This window comes from Plectropomus leopardus, chromosome 6 (assembly GCF_026936395.1).
Source record: "Plectropomus leopardus strain MGB_pleo_1.0 chromosome 6, ASM2693639v1, whole genome shotgun sequence".
NCBI lineage: Eukaryota > Metazoa > Chordata > Actinopteri > Perciformes > Serranidae > Plectropomus > Plectropomus leopardus.
In genome coordinates this window covers 31076647-31102328 of record NC_142181.1, presented here as the reverse complement: position 1 = coordinate 31102328, position 25682 = coordinate 31076647, and the positions used below count along the sequence as shown (strand labels likewise).

Sequence of the window (25682 nt, the reverse complement as noted above, 5' to 3'; positions counted from 1 at the left end):
CATTAAACAGACATGCAAAAAGGAATTTATCAGAAGAAGCAGAAACACCTGTTTCTTCCACCATCGATAGCTGTCTCACAAGAACAGAAAACATGTAAAGCACTTTGTGTTTTCAGAGTTAGGGGTGTAGGAAAATGTACTATAGCTTTCTGGGGTAATATCTGTGCTCCTATCTTGTGAGCATACCCATGTGTAATCACATTCTGTTTGGGATTTATGGAAAAGGAAGAACCATAAAATATTTTCAACAAGCCTACTACTGGCTGAAGTGCATAGCAAAGTAAAATCCCACAAAAGTCCTGTGGACTTTGAAATGTTAACCCTTTAAAACCTTGATTGACATCAGTGTCCATGTGCTGTGTTCAGTCACCTTACAAAAGCATTTAAAGCTTTAAAACCTGAGCAAATTGATTTGATTGCTTTCAAAAAAGTTAATCAGCAACTTGGCGTAACACATCCTCCATATTGCAAGAAATTATTATAAGGTACAAGAAAATTACCTGAAAATTAGCTAAAAATAAAAGTGTGCGAGATAATTATAAGAAAATCATCAAAACAAAGTCCAGAAAATGATATTAATAATTCTTATGATTATATATTTAAAATTGGGTTACAGAAAAATGCTTTATATTTTTAAAATATTTTTTTCTTTTTATTTACACAAATTGTTTTGCACTTTCTTCAGATCACTTTCTGTGTTTTTGTTTTTACTATTTTTCCCTTTTTTCATTCTAATTTCTGCAGAGATTCTTGTAACATTTTACTAATATTTTGCTAATATTTGGTGCATGTCTAGTTAACGTTCTCATTGCCTTCTTTCCATTTTTTTGAGAGAAATCAAGTGAGAAACACCAAAACATAAAAAGATGACGCCCCCATGATAAACAATTGCTGGATGATTTTAAATGTAACAGTAGAATATTCCCTCAAATGACCACTTCTACCACAGTGTCCAATAATATTCCATAAGTACAATCATAATGATAAGTATCATAATCACAGTGAATGACTGAGCAAGTTTTTGGTGTTTTTTGAGACAAATAGAAACAAGAACAACCACAAATGTTCCAAAAACTATACTGCTATACCACAGCAGGGCTGACAAAATGTTCCCTGGTCAGAAATATGCAAAATACTGCCAGACACTACAAAAATGACTGTATCCCAAGGGTGGTTCTTTTACAAAATTGTCCTGGACCGAAAAAAATGCCAACCAGTCCAAAACCAGGCTCTTATGTTCAGCTGCAGCTCCAAAGTTGCCAGATCAACGCCACCTCCCCCAAGAATATATTTGGCGTATCCTCAATAAGGTCAATTTTTTGTCTCAATTGTATTCATTTAATGAGTCAGCTGTAAGGTGTGTCTCCTTCATACACAATGCTTGTTTCAAACCTTTCCCCCACACTGCTAGTAGTATAATCTGGTGGGGAAATATTGAAACAAATTAAAAAAAGAAAAGTTAAACAAATACATTAAAAAAAATAAATAAAATCAGCCTTTAAAACCCGCCACATGTATATAAATAAAAAGCTCAAATACATGGGCACAATATCAAGGACATTACCTTGGTATACTATGTGAAATAACTACAAAATTATTGTTCTTTAATCTTTACTTAAGAATTTAATAGCATTTATTTTTCTATTTAACCTTTACTTAACCAGAAAAAAACCTCTTGAGATTAAAATCTCTTTTTCAAGAGTGTCTGAGCCAAGACAGGCAGCAACATAATTTACAGACGACATTGAACAAAAAACACAAAATCAAAATTTGCAACTCCAAAACCAACATTAGCATTTCTGTCCCTGTAAAGTCTTAAATTGGACACATATTCACATCACACACTCATCCAAGCCACAGCACAGCTCAGTGTAACTACAGTCTTGTCCAACAGAAACCCAAAACTCACCCTGATAAAACCCAAAGAGCTCCAGAAACCAGGAGGAAATTTTAGATTTCAGAGCCAACATCCGGAGCTGTTCTATGTGCTTCTGGTGGAACTGATAGCCCTGAAGACCTGTTTGGCCCTGTTGTCCTTACCTGCTTTTCTTTTTCCTCTCTCAGAAAAGAGCACCACCTCCAACAAGAATCCGTCCAAGCCTCCTGTCATCTCCATGCCCCCTAAAGCCCCAGAGGACAAAACCCCCAACACACACTTTGGTGTCGTCATACATGACCGAGGTAGGTGGAGAGTCACTGAGTGTTTTGTTGATGCATCTGCTGGACTAAGTGCAGACAGTTAACGTGGGATGTTTCTGAGGAAGTTCTGGGGCTCTCTGTCGGGCAGATCGTTATTGTTGAGTTCATGACCGGACTCTGCTGAATAGATCTCAGAGCTTAATGTTTAGATGTGGTCTGCTTTGTTTCTTTGTGCCTCGCAGTACAAACAGTGAAACTATAGTTGACACCCTGTAATGACTCTTGGATGAAACATGCTGTAAGCAGAAAGCTGTGAGATTGCACACGGCTTTGGGGTCAGACCTGTGTGTGTGTGTGTGTGTTTGTGTGTTTGTGTGTGTGTGTGTGTGTCTGTGTCTGCGTCTGTGTCTGTGTCTGTGTTTGTGTTTGTGTTTGTGTTTGTGTTTCTGTTTCTGTTTCTGTTTCTGTTTGTGTGTCTGTGTGTGTGTGTGTGTGTGTGTGTGTGTCTGTGTGTCTGTGCGTGTCTGTGTGTGTCTGTGTGTGTGCATGTTTACTCGCATTACAAGCGGCGTACTTTCCTGAAACTCACACTGGTCTTTTCACTAACCCTCATTTCTCTCTCTCTTACTCTCCCCTGCCCTCTCTAACTTTGTGGCTAAGAGCCCAGGCAGTAAGTACACATTCCTCCACGTCATGCCGTCTATTTTTCTTCCTCTGTGAACTTGTTTCATCATTACATGAGTTGGGATGCAGTGGTGATGCTTGCCAGTTCAGTGTGTGTGTGTTTTTAATTGGATTTGCAGACATTTGCATGACTCAAAGGTTATTTGTTTCTGCCCCAGTGCCCGAGGCCCCTGATCGCCCCACCATCTCAATGGCCACTGAAAGTTCGGTGTATGTCACCTGGATCCCCAGAGCCAATGGCGGGTCTCCCATCACAGCTTTCCGTGTCGAGTACAGACGTGGTCGCAGTGCAGAGTGGGTCGTGGCTGCAGATAATATCTCACCTCTCAAGCTGTCTGTGGAAGTTCGCAATCTGGAGCCTGGTGAGTTTTCACAAACTTTTCTCTACAGTCCAGTGAAGCATGACATGATTCCTCTGCACAGATAACACTCTCTTGATCTCAAGTTATCATGTGATGCTAAGTGACTAGTTTGCTTATCTGTCATTGTCTTTATTTTTCTGTTGAGATTTTGATCAGTCAAACTTAATCCAGAATAATGTTACCTGTTTCCCTGCAGCATACAGTGACCATCATCTTAGTGAAAGACAACTATTGGCCCAAAGTGAAAAAAGCATGTAATCATTGCTTTGTGGCGCAATGATGATATTGTTTTTGCAGCACGGTCATCACATTTTTTGTAAAAAAGTAGATAACACAAAGAATAAACCTATCAAATGATTAAATAATACAGCATTTTTTAAGCAAAGAAAATAAAAATCAAACAAATTAATTTCTGCCCCTAACAATGACTATAGCACCTCTCAACTTTAGTTTTACAATTAAAATAAATCATTAGAAATACAGTCAACAGTCTGACTAAATTAACATGCAGTAAATACGCAAATTTTTGCCCTTATTCCAGAACAGGCTATTTTTTTGGCTAATGAAAATGAATATTTCATGAATATTATTGTTTTCATGCAGCCGCGCATGCTGCAGTTTGTCCCCTTACATGTTGTTTATCACGTCAAAATAAAGACGTGATAAAATATACTTAGTGTGTTTACCACACACTAAGTGTGTGGTAAACTTAAGCTACACTAATAATATGACTGACTTTGCATAGTTATATTTTTTACAAAAGACAAAGTGATATATGATTACAAACAGATGAGAGGCTGTGTGTTTTAAACCACAGTAAAAACCCCACTGAGACGTAAATTCTGACTGCGCCATCTACATGTACAAAGAATGCTCCTTAAACCTGAATAATATCAGCATATCCCACATGTCATTAGCATGCTATTTACATGACCTGCATTAAATTCAGGATATTGTCATATTTTTTTTCGGAATATTAGTTTGCATGTAAATGTAGTCATTGATCTATGCCACAGGATAATATTCAGTTGTTTCTCAGCACCACTGTAGTGTAACATTGCCCCATCATTGTTTTCCTTTCTCAGGATCCTCCTATAAGTTTCGTGTTGTAGCCATGAACATGTACGGTGAGAGTCCTCACAGCATTCCTTCAAAGCCATACCAGGTGCCACAAGCCAGCCCACGTATGGCAGACCGTCCTGTGGTCGGACCTCACATCTCATCCACAGACGCCATCAGTGACACACAGATCATGCTGCGCTGGACTGTGAGTACACTACTGACACAAAACATCTATAAAGCTAGTGGAGGAAAGTTTTTATATCTTTTCAATGCTTCATCAACATTTTACTAATTACTTGTTTTCATAATTTTGATTAAATATCATTCTTATCAGTAAAACTCACATTACACTGTACTTAAATTAATTACTGAGATCAGAAAAAAAAGTTGCTAAGAAGAAGTCAGATGGGGCAAATAAACCTACTCTACTTGTCATAGTTGCTGGCACACAGTTTTTCTGTACAAGGAGAGAATATAATTGATGTCAATTCCAGTTTGCTGCCAAATAAAGTAGTTGGAGAAGAGATGATCTGGATAAACTGTAGGTTTGTTAAAAATCTGCTTGATGTCTCATGTGTACTGCCTCTTGTGTTGGTTTTTTTTTTGTTCTTGGATTTTACAAAGTCAAAACTTAAATTATTAACTTTTTGACAGCACGTAAGACCAGCGGGTTACAGACTTACTTGGATGATGTAGTATGTTTTCCAGCTGGCTTACCTGTGTTTGAGCTACTGGTACTTCTTTGGCAGCAGAGAATCAACCAGACCTTTAATTGAGCTGCTGTGCTGATTAGAGCTCTAACAGAGATTAAGAGGCCCGTCAATCTACGTTTTGGATCCGCCCTCTTCAAAGCTGTTTCTCGTCCTCACCACAGTTTGGGCTGCAGATGGGCTGCAGATAGTTCTCCACATTTACTTAACCTCAAACAGTCTCATTATCTCCTGAACTTTAGACAGAAAGTGCAATCACAGTCTTGCTCGCAGTCCTGTACATCTGCTGATAACAAGCCCCGCCATTAGTTGCCGGAAAATTTCCCCTCTTTGTATAATAATTGCCCACCAGACTGCGGCAGTCTTAACGTAATCTTTTTTTCCATCCCCATCCAGTATAGTCCCTCGAGTAACAACAACACTCCAATCCAAGGCTTCTACATTTACTACCGGCCCACGGACAGTGACAATGACAGCGACTACAAAAGAGATGTAGTTGAAGGTGAGTGGAAATGCAGATTTGATTGTTGGTGTGTCTGTGTTTCGCTGCAGATTGACTGTGTAGCTGCTGTTGATTGTTTGTCGACAGCCCTGTTCTGTCCCGGATGTTAAGCTCGTGCTCTGCAAATAAACTTGGAGATGAGGGGGGGGGGGTTAATGGATAATCTGTGTAGAGAGGGTGTAGTAGTCAAGAGGGGCATTTCTGTTGTTTGATTTATAGAGAGTGCTGTCCCTGGGTAGCAGGGCTTTCTGAAATCTGTTTTTAATAAATGGTTGCCAGAGTTGAAATATGAGCCCAGCCAGAGAAGGGGAGCTCAGGTTGCCGGGTGGAATGCTAACAGTGGAGCCTGGTACAGGAAGGGAAGGAGGGATGTCCTCTCACTCCGCCCAACTCTGTTATATCTTAACGTCCAGTTTTCAACAAAGTCCTCACTGTCAGGGACATGTGTGTCAAGCTGGCTACCAAGGGAGCACTGTTTTGGTGATTTGGAGCTCAAATGATGTCAACATATTTAGATTTAAAAATGGGTTAAGTTCATTTAAAAAGGTGAAGGATTTTTTTTTGCATGATGAAGTTATAAATAACTGTGTTTCCACAACAATTTCACATGTAGTTAAGACCCCATTCCACTTGATATATAAGTATTTATTTAGATTTGTAACCCAGACACCTAAAACTTTATAACTAGTCCAGTCTCACAGCCATTTTGTAAGATTTAAAATCTAACTTTGGCACCCCAGTTTCAAAAGATGATACTGACAGACTTAAGATATAGACTTTTAATTCAATTCAATTTTACCTGGATTGTCTAATTTTTCTACTAAAATGTATGATTATACAATAATTTGAAGGATGTCCATATATACAGTATATTGTTTTTTTAACCTGTAAATGTTATAAAAAAGTGCCAATAAGGCTTCAGCTGTATATGATCAAACTGAATATTGATGTTTATCATACTCTGTACATTTGCCCGGCTACAGTACTGAAAAGAAGATACAACCACCACAGAAGATGCATGCACATTTCGTTACCTTCTCCACTGCCTGTCAGACTTTTTATACATAGGCTACTTCGAGATATTATTTATTTAGTAATTAAAATAACGCATTTGTTCAAACTTTAAAAAAAACAACAACTTATAAGGGTAATTCTAACTGATAATAATAATAATAATAATATTGTAATACTGCATACAATGATAACTAACCACAATATTTTCTGAGACACTTATCATAACATGAAAATCTCATAAAATCGCAACCCTAGTGCCAATATGATGAGGGATCCAATTGATTCCATTGATTTAAGGAATATATGCACGTTTTCTGACATAAATTCTTTTATGTTCATGTATCAATAAAAGTTCTGAATGAATCAGAATCTTATGTCTTAACAAAAGTAACAATTTATAAAAAATTTGCCCAAAAAAGCCCAAACTAATAATCTGAAAAACTGACTTTTGGTACCCAGCAGTTTTATTATTGGTGCTACAGTCACATTGCGATCAGCACTCAGTAAGTGCTAAGGTTCAGTTCGCTGCCTGTCATGCATGCTGCAGTCTCCTAAGATAATCTGTGCTTGTCATGTTTACATGTATTTGAAATCTGGGATTGAGCACAACTTGGTGTTTATTTGTGCATGAAACTTCTGCCTCTGTATTGACTCTGCTTTACAGCCCAGAATAGATTTAACTTCAGCAGCAGCTTTCTTTTATTGTTCCCACTTCCAACAGTTAAAATCTACCTTGGGGCAGTGGAAGCACTTGTGCAGTGATTTTTTTTACTTCATATGAAACAGAACACAGCAAGAACAGCAGCTCATTTCAGCCTCATTTATTGGAAATGTAGCATTTCCATGTTGGAGATTGTAGTCTCATCTGCGATTCCAAAGCATGTAGTAGTGTGATTGTGTGTGGCAGTGCAGCGGCGGAGTGTGTGTGTGTGCGTGTGTGTGTGTGTGCGTGCGTGCGTGCGCATGTGCGCGCGCGCAGGGAGTGGGAATACTGGAGGCAAGCCAGGACAAACATGAAGCTGCCATATATGGAGCTCATCTAGAGTAAGGCAACTGTCTGAGCTCTCGTGGGACTGACAAGAGTTAGAGAGAAGGGTGGGGGTGCTGAAGCAAGGAGAGAGAGGGGTGACGGAGAGAGAGCATGAAAGAACACGACCTGAGTTGTGAGACATGAAGAGAAGTTAGAGAAGGAGGGAAATACTGATAGTGAGTTTACATAGGAGCAGTGTGAGTCAACAAAGGGCTCATAGAGGAAATGATATCTCACCTTTGTCCCCCTTTCTTTCCACCTCCCTTTCTCCCTCCTCCTCAGGTGTAAAACACTGGCACATGATTGGACATCTCCAGCCTGAGACCTCCTATGACATCAAGATGCAGTGCTTTAATGATGGGGGAGAGAGTGAATACAGCAACGTCATGATCTGTGAGACCAAAGGTAAGAAAACATAAACTTAACCGCACAAGAAATGACTCGTGCGTCAACCAAACCTCCATTTTATCAGAAGTCCGGGCATGTTTCTGCAAAGGCTGTAACATCAATGATAGATACGATCGCCATAATTACACAACATAAATGTACTGAGTTTTATGAGACCAACAACAATGGTTTGCTTTCTATAGTTTGGCGCTGTGTTATTTTCCTTTTTTGCTAGCGGGTAAAAAGCTGTTCCTCACGGTACCTCCTCCCTCCTGTCTCTGCTATAGCACGTCAGTCTCCAGGGTCGCCCAGCCAGCACCCCATCACCCCACCTTACCCCCACCCGCAGGAGCCACCCAGCCCACCTGGAGGTCTGCTGTACCTGATTGTGGGCTGTGTTTTGGGAGTGATGGTGCTCATCCTGCTGGCTTTTATTGCCATGTGTCTGTGGAGGAATCGCCAGCAGAACAACATGCACAGTGAGTTTATAGACAACCTAAAGCTGGATAATGTGTTAGATCTGTCACATAGCATATAGAGTTTTTCAGTAGTGAAGTTTGCAGCACCAGCACACACACACAAAGAGTTAACTCCACTTTAAATGTCTCATATTTAAAGATAGTTGGCCCCCAGACAGCATGTGCAGCTTATTCCAAGTGTTCATAGTACATATATGGATCCCACAGCGCTTGCAAAAGTGTTTGCCATTATTGGACGGGCTCTTTACCAGACATTTTCGGTCTGTAAATTTTTGGGGCTTTGCAGCCTAAAAGTTTTAGGGAAAACGTGAAGATTAAGTCACAGGTGTTGACTTTCTATGTGATAATTCACATCAGAGTGAAGTCAACTATAGAATGATTTTCTTTAATACTGGTGGACAATTCTAATAGTAAAACGTTGTTTTTCATTAACTTGTTTTTACAAATATAAACAGTTTTGTATAAATACTGTCTCTTACTGTATAAAGTAGGCCAAACTTCTTTAAGTGCAAAGTTTCATGTTGATCTGACCCTTTGAACCAGGAGCGACATCACTTTTCTCGTGCTGCTTTCAGACGCCTTTCATTGGTACTTTTAACTTTTGAACCCTGAGCAAATTGGTGCGAGTTCTAACAAAAACATGGGGAAGAAGGTAATGATTGACTTGGTAAGAAATGTGCTGCAAATTGCAAGGAATTAGTAAATCTAGAAAATTATTTTAAAATGTTTAGGAAAAAAAAAAGAAAAAAGGTAGGGAAAAACGATATTTATTTAACAATTTTTATTTATTTGTTTGTTTGTTTGTTTTACTTTCTTTTTCTCCAGATAATTTTCTTGTACTTTTAACTACCTTTAACTACTTTCTCATTTTTTATCTTTTTTTTTTAAATGAAGCCAGTAACAACAACACTGTAATTGTTAAAAAAAAACTGCATAAAATGTACAAAATTGGGGGGCATTGGTATTTGAAAATTATCAAATATAAAAGACTAATAAAAATTTGAGTGTTAGAGCCAATTCTTAGTATGTAATATACTGCTGTATGACAGAAAAAAACTGCAGACTGACAAATAACTGAAAGTGGATCCTCAGATGCAAAAAACCCCACTTCCTATTCAAAAATGTTAAAAGAGTCGGGATAAAAACAAGAAAGGTAAACAATGCTTTCATGGGACCATTGTGAGTAGAAGATACCACTTAATTCTGTGTTTCTGAGAATATTACTTATGATATCAGATGACTAGAAAAGAACAAATTAGCTTTACATTGTTATTGCACAGTGGTCTATGGACAGATTGTGATATGTACAGTTTTAAAGTTTTAAGCTTGAATACCTAGCTTACTTGATATTAAAATGATTTTCTTGTTGTCATGAATTATTTCTTTAAAGGTATACTATGCAGGATTGTTACTGTTTGCATAAACTTGCTCTTCAGTGAAAGTCAATGGAAAAGCCAACCCTGGATTCACGCTCATTTCGCATTTTGGCTCACTATATTTGTGGGAGTTTTCGACGCTGTGTTTCTTGGATGCTTGCTGCTTAACTAGCCTAAAATTTGGCTCTACCTCTATCCTAACCATTCTACCTCTCGATCCTCTCCTTTCTCATTCTCTCTGTCTCTGTCTCTCTGCTGTAGAGTATGACCCTCCTGGCTACCTGTACCAGCCAGCGGAGATGAATGGCCATGTTCTCGAGTACACCACTCTGCCTGGCACCAGCCGCATCAATGGGGGTGTCCACGGGGGCTATGGGCGCAGCGGCCCCATGTTACCCCAAGGGTGCCATCACCTCCACCACAAACTCCCCAACGGCTTGGCTCTGCTCAATGGTTCGGGCAGCCTGTTCTCACCCGGCCACCCACACGGTCACGATGGCACCCTGCCCCACAGCACCCGAGAGTGCGAGCACTCGCATCCCCACCACCACCATAATGTGAGTGCTGCAGTCCATACCTAGAGACTGGACGCATTATTTGTATCCAAGTATTGAATGACCAAGTATGGCATTTTACATCAGTAGTTGCAAATCCAGTTTGCTCTGGCTAAATGTGGTGTTTGTGTTCTCTTGTCAGGGTGGAGGCATGTACACAGCTCTCCCCCAAACAGAGACATCTGATTGTATGAGCTGTCAGAATCTCTGCAACAATAACAGGTAAAAGAAGAAGTTTTTGTCATCGATTTTATCATTTCATTTATGGATATCTTTTTCTTTTGTTGAGTACATCTGGAACACAATGGGGTAATTCACCATTATTATTATTATCATGATATAAGGTGAGGGTGAATGTTTCTGTAAGAAATGAATACCTTACTTTGAACGCTGCCTTGTCACTTTTTGTCCCGTCTGTCCGAACCCCCCTTGATGTTTTCTAGAGTGATCTGTCACTAATTATTAGATGGCATAGTACCTAATAACATAGCTCATGTTAACTGTTAGTGTTGCGCCCATTTTGGAAGTCCCTAAACCTTTTTTTAAAAAATGAAAATAATAATACAAATATTATAAATGAAAAAGATATTATTGTCATATAAATCCTATAATATCATTCAACTGTAGAACTGAAAAAAAAAACACAATAACCCATTATTCTGCTCAAACATGTCAGCACAAAATGTGCTTAAGAGTGCTCTTTTATTTGCATAGATTCTGTTCAAATTGTAATTCAAGTCATCATCATCATCATCATCATCATCATCATCATCATCATCAAACCATTGTTTATTCAGGGAAGATTGACTGGGCATTGAGCTCCTTTACAGCTATGCCCTGAATTCAAATTAGTAAGCTAAAAGGATACAAACATATGATAGCAATCGCAAATAATACAATAAATTCAATAAAAGCCAATGAATAGCAGCAATGGTTGTCAAAAGTTATACATAGCCATAAAGTAATAAGGATGAAAAAGCTAAATATCAAACAAATCTGCCATTAGTGAAAAAATGCATATATACAACAACAGCAGAAAAAAACAACAGTAAAATGTTAAAAATAAAAACTATAAGTAAAGATCATGTCTGAGAATCAACCAAAGCAGGAGCACTGTACAGCAGCCATATTATCTAGCACACACTTAAAATGATCTACCAACACATGCCTATCTAATTCCAATGCCTCTTGTATCTTGTTCCATTCATTTGGTGCAAAATAACTCAAATCTAATTTACCAAGCTCAATACTGATCTGAGGAGTTTAAAGGGATAACATTTCCTGTGAGCATGTGTGATGGAAAATAGATTTTAAGATTTTACATTTAAATGAGAAAACATTGGTGAATGTCAGATTCTTCATAAAACCTGTGTAAGTGCGTTTCAAGAACAAATTTCTTCTTAAGAACGGTTGGTGAATGAGGCCCATTGTTTCTGAGTTTTATTTTTCAAGAAATCTGGGGAGTTATTGCTGTTAATTTATAATAAATAAATAAATAAACAAACAATAATATAAAAATCCAGGCAAGAATTGGATGTGTGAAAAACACCCCAAAGACATACTTTAGCTTAATCATTCTTCCTTGAAGGGACTCTTTGTTTGCTGTTTGTCACAAGTGCACAAACAGCTCAGACTGAAAAAGATGAGCCTTATGGATTTTGTAAGGCAATGCACATTGCTCATATTTCATAAGATGCTGCTAAGTAAAAGTGCACACCCACACACACACACACACACACACACACACACACACACATTTCCCCTCCTGCTAGTCTTGTTTATGTACTTAAGGGTCCCCAGCATCACAGTTTACCCTGTGTGCACCCAGCCAGCAGACCTAATGAGCCCTGTGTTTATTTACCTCCGGCTGCTGGGAAAAGAGGGGGTGTGGTCATAATCCAATCGTGTGCCGATAGAGAGAAGCTGAGTTCAGGGAAACATGGTGAAGCTCGCTGCGTGTAACTGTCTGCGTATTGGAACTTCACTGGAGAGCAAAACCACAATGTGTCTCAGTTATTTAGAGGCAGTGACACTTTAATCTCCAGTTGAACTGTTGAAAATGCATTTCGCAGCTGTGCGAGAGCGCTCCAGCCGTGTTAGAGCTGTCGTTGTTTTGTACACTGTTAGGGGTATTAACACAAGAGGTTCTGTGTCTGGTGGAAAACCCACAGATATCTGCAGAGAGGAAGAAGCAGGGCTCTCAGTGGGTCGGCGCCCAGCAGTGCACTGGCAACTTTATAAACGTTTGTTCTGATTTTCTTTCCATCTCCCTCTGTGCAGATGTTACAACAAGACCAATGGCACTTTCTCCAGCAGCACTCTGCCTGTAATGCATCGTGTGGCGCCCTGCCAGCAGGACGGGCTGGAGATGGTGCCTCTGGGCCAGGTCTCGTCACAGTGCCACGGCCCTGACAGCCATATGCACTCTGCTGACCAGGGGGCCGACGCAGGGTACCAGCCAGACGAGCACAGGGAGTCCTCGCCCTCGCAGCATTCCTGCTGTCTGGTCGGGAACAATGAAAACTGTCCAGCAGACAACACTGGTGAGACACATTTTTATACCGAGTGCCCACAAAATCTTTCTAAGTATTCAGTCTTTTTCCTCCTCCACTACTTTTTTCTTCCTCAAGTACAGTGAACTGCAACTTATCACTGTCTTTCCAGGCCTGGTGATATATTTGAATTACCTATCGTCTTCAGAAAATCTGTAACTACAATTTACTTTCGGATAATATTTGAATAATGAGGCTAAAGAATAAGACTTTAGAAAATAAGATACACTAAAAGTAGATCAACTTTAGCAGGGATGATCTTAAGTGCATATAATGTCTTGTAATCATGTATTTTTCTTATAGCCAACAGTGGTAGTATTTGGAATAGTGATGGAACATGATCATAGAAGAAACAGTGACGTGTTTTTGTTGTTTTCTTATTCCAGTCAGTTTTCACTGCAAGAACATTTTGTTGTGTTGGATGCTAGTAGTGTCTCTGAACAGCAGCTTGTGGCCAGTGAAATAATTAACGATAAATGAAGAAATAGACAGTTAAAAGATTATCTAGATATTTTGGGAAGTATGTTTATTCACGGGGAATGGACATGGTCATGGATAACCTGGAAAAGTCATGTAATTTTGTTAACTATGCGCCAAAAGCTTTAAGAGCAGTGGGCTCGGACAACATTTTTAAATTATAGCTGAAACCTATTTATTAAATATTATTTCAAACCAATCCTCTCATTTTTACCATGCTTACTAGTCTCTGTGCTTTATATTTTTGTTTTTATATTTCATTTATCATCAACTGTCTTTTGATTATCTAATCTTGTTGTCTTTTTGCATTTGTGTTGCATTTTTATTGTGATGCTCTTTGACGCATTATGTATCTATTGTATAAAAAGTGCTCTATAAATAAAAGTAATAATTATTATTATCATTAGGATTAGTAAAATCCTTGAAAGTTTTGAAAATGACATGGGACTTTGTTGTGTGTAATGAGATTAATTGTCACAGTAATCTTTAGTGGATAACCTTCCATGTAATGTAACATAATAGCCAGTTTATTTGTGTAAGCTGTTAATGTAATGAACCCCTTATATGCATCAATGTGTGACAGCGTTTTGTTTACTATCATGTATGTTTCTTTATTTTCTTTAAACTTTCCATCTCTCCTTCCATATATGACAGCGAGCTGGAATTATGTTTAAATCGAGTTTGAATCTGATATAGAATGAAACCGCTCTCATATCTGTCCAGTAAATATAATGCTACAGCCAACAGGCACTTAGCTTTACGTAGCTTGAGTACTGGAAATTTTTTTTCGTAACTTCCAGTAGTCTTGTCATCACTTTGAAGTTGTAGCCAGTGGAGATTCCAGGAAGTCACTTCTACCTTCCAAGAAAAAAATCAGGCAAATTCCCCCCAAAATCTTAACTACTTGAAGCCCAAAATTGGCTTATTTTCTTTCAAAAACATGGAAAGCAGGCAGTGGGCAATTTTGAAAAAGTACCAAAAAAAAGAAAATTTATAAAAAAAATTACCCATAATTATCCAACTAAAAATAAAAATAAAAGTAAAAGAACCAAAAACAGAACCATAAATAAAATAATAATTTAATTATAATAATAATAAATATATTTTTTGGTATTTTCCTTAGTTATTTGAAAATTTTCTAATGATTTTCTCTCTCTCTCTCTCTCTCTCTCTCTCTCTCTCTCTCTCTCTCTCTCTCTCTCTCTTTTTCCTACCTTTTTTTAAGGTATTTTTCTTGGTACCTTTTACATTTTTTTTCAACTCATGCAAAGTTGCTTAATAACTTTTTCCCCATGTTTTTGAAAGGAATCGCACAAATTTGCTCAATGTTGCAAAGGTTTAAATTCTTGGGAAAGGCACAAGAAAAAAATGACAACAATCAAGGTTTTAAAGGGTTTATTTGTCATTGTTAACTTGTCTGAATGGGCAAACTCTTCCCATCTGTTCCCCCTCTGTGTAAAGCTTAACTAACCTGCACCTAGCTATAGCTTCAAATTTGCAATACAGAGTGGTATTAGTCTTTTAAGCATATTTCCCAAAATGTCAAACAATTTCATTATGACATTAGAGTGAAAAAACTAATTCCAGGAGATGTAAAAACATTTACATGTTTCAAAACCATTATGAAATTGAACTCTGACATCTTTTTTTCTACATTCCTTACAAGTAAGTTTTTAAATCATTACCAATCCTCATGTTGTTTGCAGACAAACTATGCAGCGTCACCACAAATTACACTGTGGGCCTCCCCAGAATCTGTTCTTGTCTTTTTTAATATAAAGTATAAACCAAAGACTCTCCTCTCTCTCCATGTGTGCAGCTGAGGAGGAGCTGGAGTGCATGGACACGGAGGGGCCTGTGGTGTGCTGGGAGAGTCTCGGCCTACCAGACTTGGACTGTGACGAAAAGCCTGGGTGGATCTCCAGCAGCAGCCTGGCAGGCGAGCTGATACAGCCCAGCCCACAGGAGGTCTGAACACAGCCCACACACAAACACACTCTACTGCGGTGTGGAGGGTTTAGAGGAACCAGGCAGAGAGACTGGACAAAAGACCGTGGATGAAATATCATTGACGAAGTGGACCAGCAGTGGGATAGTCAGAGACACTGCATGTTTCGGTGACAAGGACACAAAACTTTGGATGGACTGAGCAAAGTGTGAAAAGAGAGTGACTTCAAGAGAGTGAGAGCAAAGCCAGATGGAGGGAAACACAGAGAGCGGAAACACTGCTCAAAGACAGACATTATATCCCACTGGAGGGAAGACTCTCATAAAAGATCAAAAACTCTTGAGATGACTTATTTATTTTTTGTAGTAGTGAAATATTATTTCATATGAATGTATCTGTTTTAAAGTAAAAAAAAGTTTGTCTTTTATATTATTTATGCCTTTTGGATGAGAAATACTTTTTATTTTTTGTTGTTTTGTCCCTCTGTGTTCCACTCAAGTGTGGAGATTAGCAATTGTCTGTGTAAAGTTTTGTAATAATATAAAGAGAAGATATGGAAGAGTAATCGACAACCTATTTTCAATGTCTTTCCTCCCCTCCTTCATGTGCAGCACCCAGTGAATGATTGCCAAAGTGAATTTCCCGGCCCGGGTCCAAACCCATCGATATTTCTGGCAGGCCTTTGATGTGGCTCTGTGATGGGCTGTTCTACTGCAGTGACCCCTGAACGGGGTGAACACTCCCTTCACTGTTCAAAATAAGGCTGCTGCTGTTTGCTTCAGTGAATACTTGATAGCTCATCACTTTACGCAAAACGCACTGTTGCTTTCAGAGCACTGCTGACCTACTGGCCCCAATCTGTTAGAGAAGTGCTTTAGTCGCATTAAAACAGAATTGTTAAGTGCGAACAGCCCTCTCACACAAATCGTTGGATGTTAAAACTACTCTGCCACTAGTGACACGATATTTTCCCATCCCTTCTACTTTTGAGATAGTAAAAGTGAAGTTATCTGACCAGGTGAAATTGTGGTTTCAGGTATAAACTCCTAGCCCTAGGAAATACTAAATTGAAAGTAAAACATTATCTGTGTCAAGAACACTACCAAATACTTCAAGAGGAAATTCTATCCTTGCTGATCAATCTGGCATTCTTGCTGTTAAAAGATCAGTTCACCCAAATATTGAAAAACATGTTTTATTTTTTTAATGAAAGGAATAGTGTGTAGTGGCATCTAGCAGTGGGGATTGCAGATTGATATCAGCTAAAACTTCTCCTATGTTCCAAGTGTGAACTCCCAGTTAGGATTCCTTCAGTGTTGTTGTTCAAGAGGTTTTAACCGGAAACACAATTATTTGCAGAGGCCTCCTTTTTCCCAAATCAAATGGACCTGCTGATTTAAATCAGTTAAAAAAATACTTATTAAGGCAGCTGTCTTGTGTAAATCAGTGTTTTTCAGACACTGCTCATTGCGGACAGGCCCTGTCTAGAGCCAGTGTTTGACTTGTTCGTTCTGGGCTACTGTAGAAACATGATGGTGCAACATAGTGGACTTAATGGATCAGGACCCACTCCCTATGTAGTTATAAACAGCTCATTCTAATTTAACAAAAGCACAATGATGCTTCTTTTCAGGTGATTAGAAACTAAGGAAACTTATTGTGTCATATTCCATTTCTGACAATATGTCCCCCTAAATCCCAAACTCTAGACCTTTAACACTGATGAATCATTTCATTGTACTGACAAAGAAGTTGGCCCAATTTGTGCCTGTGCATTAACAAGAGTAAAAGGGACATGCTTAAGGAAAGACATTTCCATCACATTCATTGTACTGCGTTGTAGGCCAAAATCTTAGAAACTCAAAGCTTAAACATTTGAAACCAAAACTGTCTGCATGGCTGGTTACCACCAGGGGGCTGAATGGCAAAACATATTATTTTGTGATTTGGATGAACAAACCATTTAAGTAATCACAAAGTGGAAAGGTTGGTAAAAATGGCTATCTGTCCCAGTTTAATGACATTGCATCCCATGATTTCTCCAAATTGAAGGTTGCATTGCCAGTTGGAGCTGCTAACATGTAAAGTGTTCTGTACTGATGATCCCAGACTATGGGGGGTCCCAGGTAAAGAAACTACTTAACTTAGAGTCTTCAGTTGTCATTTAGTATGAAGAAGTGGCCCAACTTAGGGGTTTTTGGGGCAGTGATAGCTCACTGTATATTGCTTGTATGGAAGGTTTCAGGAGGTTCACAGTTGTTATTGCAAAATGTGCCAATATGAGTGGCCACCTTGAGGTCATTTTTTCCCCCATTTTTTTCTGGTTTGTCTCTCCTGACGGTGCACCCCTGGTTTTCTGTTGGAGCTTTCATATCTTTCTAGACAGCAGTGCATTAGAGACAGGCAAATGACGAGTTGAGATGAGCAATTCTGTTGTCAAAAGTTGCTCTGTGCTGCTCCTGATGTGTGAAAAATACTGCGGAGAACTCATTCATAAAATCAGTTGTAATGTAGTCTTCTCAGGTTTCAGTCTGTGTTCGCCAAACCCATTTTCTGAAGGCTTAAACCCTCCATTGGTTTTAGAATAATCTCCATGGTGTGCTGGCTGATTGGAGTTGATAGGATTGCAGCGTGCAGATGACAGGGCTGGCCCTGCTTCACTGAGGATGACTGCGGTGCAGGCTTTCCATGCCTGGTGCCTGTCTGCCTGTGTTTGTGCCAGACTTGGCTGCCAGTCCTCAGGCCCCGGCTCGCCTGGCATCTCTCCTCCCACTGATGGTATATGGGATATTCCTGGCACCCAGATTTACTCGCCTGCTGCTGAGGCGTGGCATAGCCTCTTCCGCCTGTTATTTTTAGTCTTGATGGAGGCTGGCGGCATTCGTTCAGTTGACTTGACTGAAACTCTTTCCCAGGAGCAGCCTGCCTGAGTTTCTCAGCCTTAAAGTGTTTCAGATGTACACTCATTTGATTTTGCTTCTGATGTGTGAATCCAAAACTGAAAGTGATTAGCATGATGGAATAAACTGGCCAGTCCCAGTCCTTTCACCATTTATTTTATTTCCTCACAGTAGCTCACTCTAGTGTCCATTATGATTCCCTCTCTGCCATTAGAAAGAAAAAAGGAACAAAACAATGGGTAGGAAATGAAGTGGAAGGAAAGGAAGGAGAAATGGTACAGGGAGGGAGAGGGGCTGCTGACAGATGCAGGCTGGGCCGATGAGGAGAAGATAAGGGCAGGGTTGTCTCTAAATGAGCTGCTTCTCCATCTCCCACGTCTATCAGTCGGCACTCTCCCTCAGCCCAGCCCTGCACCCTCTACCCACGCAGCTACACCCCTTCATTAAGGAGCCCATGGGAACAAGAAAGCTCATTGTCTGCCCAGGAATTTCTGCCCCTTGCTGCAGAGCCGACCTGTTAACGCCAGTCCCTCTCCCCTCCGCCCACCATTCTTCCTCTCTCCCTTCTCCAGCACACCCTGAATGAATGCAATTCTTATGAATCGGGCAGTGTGTTGTTAAGTTGCTTGTTTCAGCCCTGGGCGGTTTTATCCTTGAGATGTCACAAACTACAAATGAAGCATGTTGTGGTTGGATGGACTCCAGCACCATTCCAGCGGGTCCTTGCAAATGATGAGTTCATATAAATACGAATAATCTATGTCTTCCCTCAAGGATATCCGCTATTTATTTGTTATCAGGGTCAAGTCTCGGTGCAGGAAGATGCCTCACTCATGCTGATATAACCACGACATTTATAGACTGCACCTGTTGGATACAATCAGGGAAATACCATCTCATAATTATTCCAGCTGCATCCATTTAACCTCCTCCTCCTTTTCTCATTGTCAACAGACTTAACATTTTCAGTGCGATCATAATTCTCTGGATCAATAATGAGCATATTGATGACAAGCAGGTTGGGCCTGTTGACATGAGCTAACTTTCAGAATGAATTAATGGTGTTCTCATGAGCCAGAAGAGATTCTGAGAGCCAAAATTGCTGAAAAATAAATCATCCATGTAGTCATTTCTATTCACCAACCACTCCAGAATATGTGTGCACAGATATGAGTAATGATATGTTTATTTTATATGGATGAATTAATCAAGAGAACATTTGTCTCGTGTGCAGAGATTTCTATCAAGGTATGTGACAGTTCAAAGGAGCTAAAAGGTTCCCTCGAGTGACGTGCTTTAAAATGTTGACGTGTTGGTCCTCTGTGGATGTGCCACAGTCTCTGTTGAAGGTGACAGCACATGCAGTGAAATAACAGCACAGCCTAAAACACTTAGAGAAAGAAAAACAACACAGCAGGGTGGTTAATAGAATTAAGAAGAAACACTAATGAAGAATATAATTCAAGAAAAACAACACCAGATAGTCTTATCTAATGAACTTGCTGCCCAGATGGTTTTAATAATCAACACAATATACAAGCCAAGTGAGGTATTTGAAATGGAAACCACAACCTTAGGTGTACATGGTGTGACGCTTTGTAAATTTATGTGGCTACCAAGACTGCAGGAGACAATAGCACAGTCTCTCACTGATCAAAGTGTTTCAGTGTGTATTACAGTCCAGTCTAGTGCTAAAACGTCTGCTCCTCAAAATAATAAGAAACACTTTTCCCACTTAACCCTTGTGGTATTTAACCCAGTAGTTTTAAGTTTATTTCCTCAGGTTTTGAGTCACCTGTTTCTGCCTCCGCTCCAATGCAATGGAGGTGAGTGGAATTTATTTGTCATGCTTACAGAACTGAAAAATAACCTTCAGAAAATGTGCAGCAAAGTGTATATCCAAAAACATCCTCACCCACTGTTAAGATAATCCACAGACCACAATCTTAATGTTTTTAGAGACTATGACTTCAGCAGAAAGCACTTCTTATTAAATCCAATCCAATCCAATCCAATTTTTTTTTATAAAGCACATTTAAAAACAACAGTAGACCAAAGGGCTGTAAATAATCAATAAATACAGTAAAAATGATAATAAAAATAGATAAATAAATATCAAATTGTAAACTGTACATAGCAAAGTCTGTGGATTGTGCAACAAAACAAAACAAAACAAAACAAAACAAAACAAAACAAAACAAAACAAAACAAAACAAAACAAAACAAAACAAAACACATGCATAATACACATTGAGAAAAGTTATAAGACAAATGTATCCTCCAACAATTTTGTGTTGGACTCCCAGTAAAGCCTGGGGACTCACAAATAACAGATTAAAAAGGGAATGTACAAAATCAGAGCAGCAGCGGCTGAGATATCCCAGTTTTATTTTCTTGTATTTGTCAAGCCATGAAAATGCTGGATCCTACATTTCCCACAATGCAACTCAAAAGTTCTTCCTGTTGTGCTTGGAAAATACCACCATCTTTGAAACTCCACACCACCACAAGCCTTTTGTTTCAGAGTCATATAAAACAGCTGTTTTCACAGGTTAGGCCTAGTACTTTCTTGGGTGAGTAAACGATTTTGATTTGTAAATTTTCTTGGAAAGAGATGATGGAGAAGGCCGCATTTGTGAAGTCAAGTGAGAAATTGTCAGACAAAAAAAGCACACTGTGGTGTCATTAATAGTTGGTTCATGCTTGTTTTGAGTAGAAATGAATATCTTTAAAAACAGAACAAAAGTTTGCGGGTAAACAATGTAACTTGCCATTTTTCTACTTCTGTTTACATCTGTTGTGCATCGTGCAATGCTCTCTGTTGACAACACATCCTTGATTATAATGGTTCTGGTTGAAACATGGGCTTCTTAGCTAGATAGCACCAATGTTCCAAGACTCCTGAATAGAACGGCTCTAGAACCAAAGCTAAGTGGTATCAGACAAAGATACCTCAAATCTTGGGCAAAAACAATCTGCAGAGATACTACTAGAGATAGGTTTGAGAGTAGGTTTTGAGGGATTAAACTCTTTAAAGCAGATGATTTGAAGATACACACATTTTTGAACTGATAAGACTAATGTGAACAAAATGCAACATCAATCGTTCTCCACATCCAGCCGGGTTAAGTAGAAAGTTATCGTGGCTCCTTCGTCTGTATCATACAAAGCCTGGCAGGTGTACATCCCCTCTGCATCCTTCTGAAGCTCCTCTATGACTAAAGCAGACGTGTTGTCAGGCACCTGCATGTGGCCTAGGCTGCTGGACTGAGACTGGAGCATTGGGCCTTGCCCAGAGTTGTAAGCCACCGCTACATTATTGTCAGTTCCTGGTTTGGTGAAGCCCCAGATGAAGATTGTGGGCAAAGTGGAGCCACAGTCCAAGGTGACTGAGCCTCCCACTGTCGCTGTAGCATTGGTGCAAACGTATTCCACCTCCTCTGGGTCAAGTATCTCCAGACCTGTAACACGAGACACCAGAGTCAGTTAAATTAGTGTAGAGAAAGAAAAGCTCTTGTGTTGTTGTTTTCAACACATCGACAAAAACAGCCCCAACAAGTTTAGTATTGACAGATGTTTATTAGTGAGTGTCTTCAGAAAACTTTAGCAAGACCTCACAGCTTGTTGGGAATGGACTGCATCAGCTTTTTAGGATGAGCTACACATAATTAAACACACTTGTAGTTTATTTGCCTCTGGCCTATTTGATGGATTGAATTTTATGACCCTGCCTTTGGCTGCACTTAGCAATTTGATATAATAATGGCAGCAGTTTGCGATTAAGAGAGATTCGCCTCAACTTGTCTTAAACTCTACATCTTTGTTGTCAAAGCACAATGATCTTTTACCTTGTAATGGAGGAGCCAGCCAGCAGAGGAGCAAGCAGAAATAACAAATCATCCTCAGATGCCCCATGGTGCCACAAAGCCTCATTTGGAAATCTCAAGTCAGGAGGCTATTAAAAGCCTATCACAGCGGTGGAAGCGTGTCTTCTCTCCAGTCCACACTGCTGTCTGTACACACAGAGAGTGACTGAGTGAGGCTGAAGGACTAACATGGAGAATTCTTGCAAACTACACTGGATTCACTTTAAATTATTCATCAGCGCGTCTACCTCTCCAGTGTCGCTCCATTTTGCCTTTCTCTCCAGCTCCTCCACTCATGACTGGGCTAATAGCTAGACCTGAGAGTGAAAGGTGTAGGGTGTCAGGGTGATGCCATCACCTAATGTATTATTGAATGAACTGCTGGAGATAGCCTTTTTAGAATTTCCATCACTTCCCATGTGAAATGAAAAACCAGGGCCCGGCAAGGGTAAAAAACCGCTACGGAGGCTCCCACGCAGACACACGCAAGTTATTATTTACCCAATGGGAGGCATGCAGTTAGAATAAAATCACAGCTGATTCACATCATCTACTGATATTTCTCATGAATGAGTGTGCCATCGCCAAGCTTAGACATGTGAATCATGTAAGCAATGCACACAGACACTCAGAAATGCATTGGTTTTTGCATAATTCACATATGGATATTAAAATCCTTAAATGCCCGTTGAAGTAGGATATTTGTGAAAATATCTCTTATAATGAAAAAAAAGGCTCTGTTTAGACTATATGCAGGAGTAGAAAAACAGTGAACATTATTAGTAGTGCCACGCAGCCGCCACCAGTAAAAACTCTGTTTCCCAGAGCCTCTGGCTGATGTTTGGGCCTGCTAGCTGCAACAGAAGAGGCTAAAGCTGAGTAGCGCTGCCCTGCAAGCCGCCTGTAAACCGGCTTTTACTGGAGGCAGCCCCAGACTGAGAAGAAGGCTCTAATTAGTAGTGTTCGGCTCTTTTTGGGGGGAGAAGAGGAGGGCTATATTTAGAAGGCTGCTGGAAGACAGACAGATGTAATAAAAATGCAGCATAAAACAACATGGTTTCTGAGGACAGATTGCACTGGCAGATGAAGTTCAAAGATGTTACAGGGAAACAGTGCGATGTGAGCAAGTAAACACATTGCACAATGATGTTTCTGCTAAAATTGCCAAGAGGTGTGCAGCAGTGGAAAATATTGACCTGTACCAAAGACCAAAATGTTGCAAATGAGCAATAAAAGTGGAAGACATGAAAGAGTCAGAAAATATGGAAAAGAAATACATGAGGATTTAACAAATTTGGGAAACTTTTAACTTGATGTTATCTTTCTGTCTTTCTTTCTTTCTTTCTTTCTTTCTTTCTTTCTTTCTTTCTTTCTTTCTTTTTAACAATCAAAATGAGAAAAACATTATTGTAAGGCTATAGACCAGGTAAAAATCAAATATTTGTTTACTGAATGTGATGGTGGCTGCAGGACTCGTGTTTGATGAGTTTTTATTTTATTAGTCCAATTCTTTTTATCAATTGTTCAGAGTTATTTAACACTACGATCAGTATGAAACTAGAAAAAAAAAACATATCCAAGCCTTCAGTCCCTTACCCTTTGCCATCTCCCATCTCAGGTCATGAAGCACATGGAGACAAGCCAGAAGAAGAAAATAATACTACTACTAATAATAACAACAGTGTTTAAAATAATAATAAAAATAAATAAATAATAAAATAGATAAAATATAACATAGAGAAATTAAATTGAAGGGTGGGGGAAGGGGTGGACTTGATGTTTTCTTTTTGGAAAGAACTATTAGTTGGATGGCAGTTTTAAGTTATTTGCACCTCACTGGCTCATACCCCGCCGTACATAACAGGCATGGCTCACAATACATGTTATTAACTGTGAAGGGCAGCATTCGACATCACAGCCTACAGCGTGCCAAAAATCCATTAGAGACGCTTTAGCTTTATTGTATCTGATCTGAATTAGGCCTTAAATAAGCAATACGGTCATCCTCGATATAGAGGCCGCAGACACAACCGTGACAGTGCTGTCTTGCAGCTGCTGCACCAGGCTTTAATGTCCAAGCTATGACAAAGACAAAGAGAGCAGGAGTGTGATTTGACATTAATGGGACCAGGAAGTCCTGTACTTTTGGAGTACGAGCTGACCAAATTCTTTACTGGTGAAGCATATCCTTTCTATGTGCTTCAGTCCTGCTCACAAGGGCCTGCCACATCTGCTGGCTGCTTGCCTGATTTGCTGCCTGGCTGCTTGCAACTTTAAAAAAAAAAAAAAAAAAAGGGGGAGGAAGAAGACCAGGCGACTGGAAAATGTGAGTCGTTGCAAAACAAAATGTTTTGGATGGTGGTGGGTGTGGAGGAGGTGGCCTTTTTTGGGGAGAGTTAGCGACCATGGAAGGTTAAATCTTATCTGGACCCTCTTAGCCCTGTAAAAGCTCTCAGGTGCAGTGCCCCATTGAGTGGATCCGGCCACGCCAAGCATGAGCAACTTTTTTTGTTATTGGCAGCAGATGAGAGAACAGAATCAGACCCAGATAGCTGAGACTATATGGGGATCTGGGTAACACATTACTGCCACCCCAACATGTGCCAGCCGCCCCGACTGTGAGCGCTTGGCAAGACTGCACTTTATGTGCGAGCAAAGCTGGCAAAACAGGTGGGTTCCATGAGCATGCCCTATGATTAGATCAGTCATTACCACTGGCATTGTTGAAAGCAAAGCTAACCTCTCATTTCAGAGGACCACCTGTATTGGAACGTGTTACTAAAGCTTAACAGCAGATGATTCAGTCTCTGGATGAGAAAAATAGTCTTGGCTTACAGTGAGGATGTGTGTTTCCACTTATCATCTAATGAGACTGAGATTCACAGTGCTGCACAGCCACTGTGTTTATTTTTGTAACTCAGGTTTTATCAGAGTTGTCCCGCGTCCAACTATGTTGACTTCCTCTTATTTGTAAGTATAGTTGTCCTCTGTGCCCTGCCGTCCTTGGACTTGAGTCCCATACATTTCACCCTGGCTGCAGCTGTGAGGTTTCCTCCTCATCCTCCTCACCCTCCTCCTCTGCCTCCCTGCTTTTTCTTCAGTTGACAGTTGTGTCAGGGACCACACATTGCGGAGGTGGAGCGAAGCTGTTGTACTATTCTGGCAGACAGGGTAACATATATTAGCCAGCCTACCATATTTCTGCTCTATCATCATTTATCTACCAGGCAGGCAGAGCGGAGGTAAGCAAGGCTGTGCAGAGGCTTGTGCTCGTAAAGCACAGGGGCCCACCCCCATGACCTCCATTTCCCTACTGACTCACTCATCTCACAGTCTCAGACCTTGCCATACTGGCCTCCTCGGCAGAGGGCTCCCTGTTGGGCCCCTACCTGAATCACAGAGCAGAGCAAAGCCACAGCTGACTGGCCTTGGGACAAGGGCAGCAGGAAGGGGCCCCTCTCCTCGTCTGAGCCCCAGGAGGACACAGGCACAAAATATTGTTTTACAGAAAAGCTGCTGATAACCTCTGCAGTTTTGCAGCCACGCACAAATGCATTGTTCTCTGCGGGGTTAGAATCAAGTTTTCTTCTGTGACAACACAGGTAAGCGTGAGTGAGATAGTTTTACTTGTCTTACAGAA

At 40.0% G+C, this 25682-nt stretch overlaps 2 protein-coding genes across 2 annotated transcripts in view; one reads left to right on the top strand and one right to left on the bottom strand.

Annotated features, from left to right (window-relative positions):
- The window catches only part of cdon (cell adhesion associated, oncogene regulated), a 40623-nt gene extending 24782 nt beyond the window's left edge, over window positions 1–15841 (top strand). Inside the window, exons 10-19 of the mRNA XM_088079203.1 lie at window positions 2065–2181; window positions 2982–3185; window positions 4271–4452; window positions 5354–5459; window positions 7786–7908; window positions 8178–8369; window positions 10007–10302; window positions 10442–10521; window positions 12580–12842; window positions 15148–15841. Of these exons, the coding sequence (XP_087935329.1) occupies window positions 2065–2181; window positions 2982–3185; window positions 4271–4452; window positions 5354–5459; window positions 7786–7908; window positions 8178–8369; window positions 10007–10302; window positions 10442–10521; window positions 12580–12842; window positions 15148–15302 (1718 nt within the window). The 3' untranslated portion in view covers window positions 15303–15841. The remainder of the gene's footprint in view (window positions 1–2064; window positions 2182–2981; window positions 3186–4270; window positions 4453–5353; window positions 5460–7785; window positions 7909–8177; window positions 8370–10006; window positions 10303–10441; window positions 10522–12579; window positions 12843–15147) is intronic.
- A 3601-nt stretch (window positions 15842–19442) lies between these two features.
- LOC148189431 (uncharacterized) lies at window positions 19443–22760 on the bottom strand. The gene is made up of 2 exons (XM_088078302.1): window positions 22025–22760; window positions 19443–21637 (listed from the first exon to the last, which is right to left on the bottom strand). The coding sequence occupies exons 1-2, from the start codon at window positions 22107–22109 to the stop codon at window positions 21276–21278; spliced, it is 447 nt and encodes a 148-aa protein (XP_087934428.1). The 5' UTR covers window positions 22110–22760; the 3' UTR covers window positions 19443–21275.
- Between the last annotated feature and the right edge of the window lie 2922 nt (window positions 22761–25682).

What these genes read in the sequence shown, in the direction of transcription:
- LOC148189431 (XM_088078302.1), bottom strand. Translation starts at nt 22,109, where the DNA reads ATGAGGCTTTGTGGCACCATGGGGCATCTGAGGATGATTTGTTATTTC. An exon ending in GCTGGCTCCTCCATTACAAG is followed by an intron (nt 21,638 to 22,024) that starts GTAAAAGATCAT and finishes CTCGTGTTACAG; the next exon opens with GTCTGGAGATACTTGACCCA.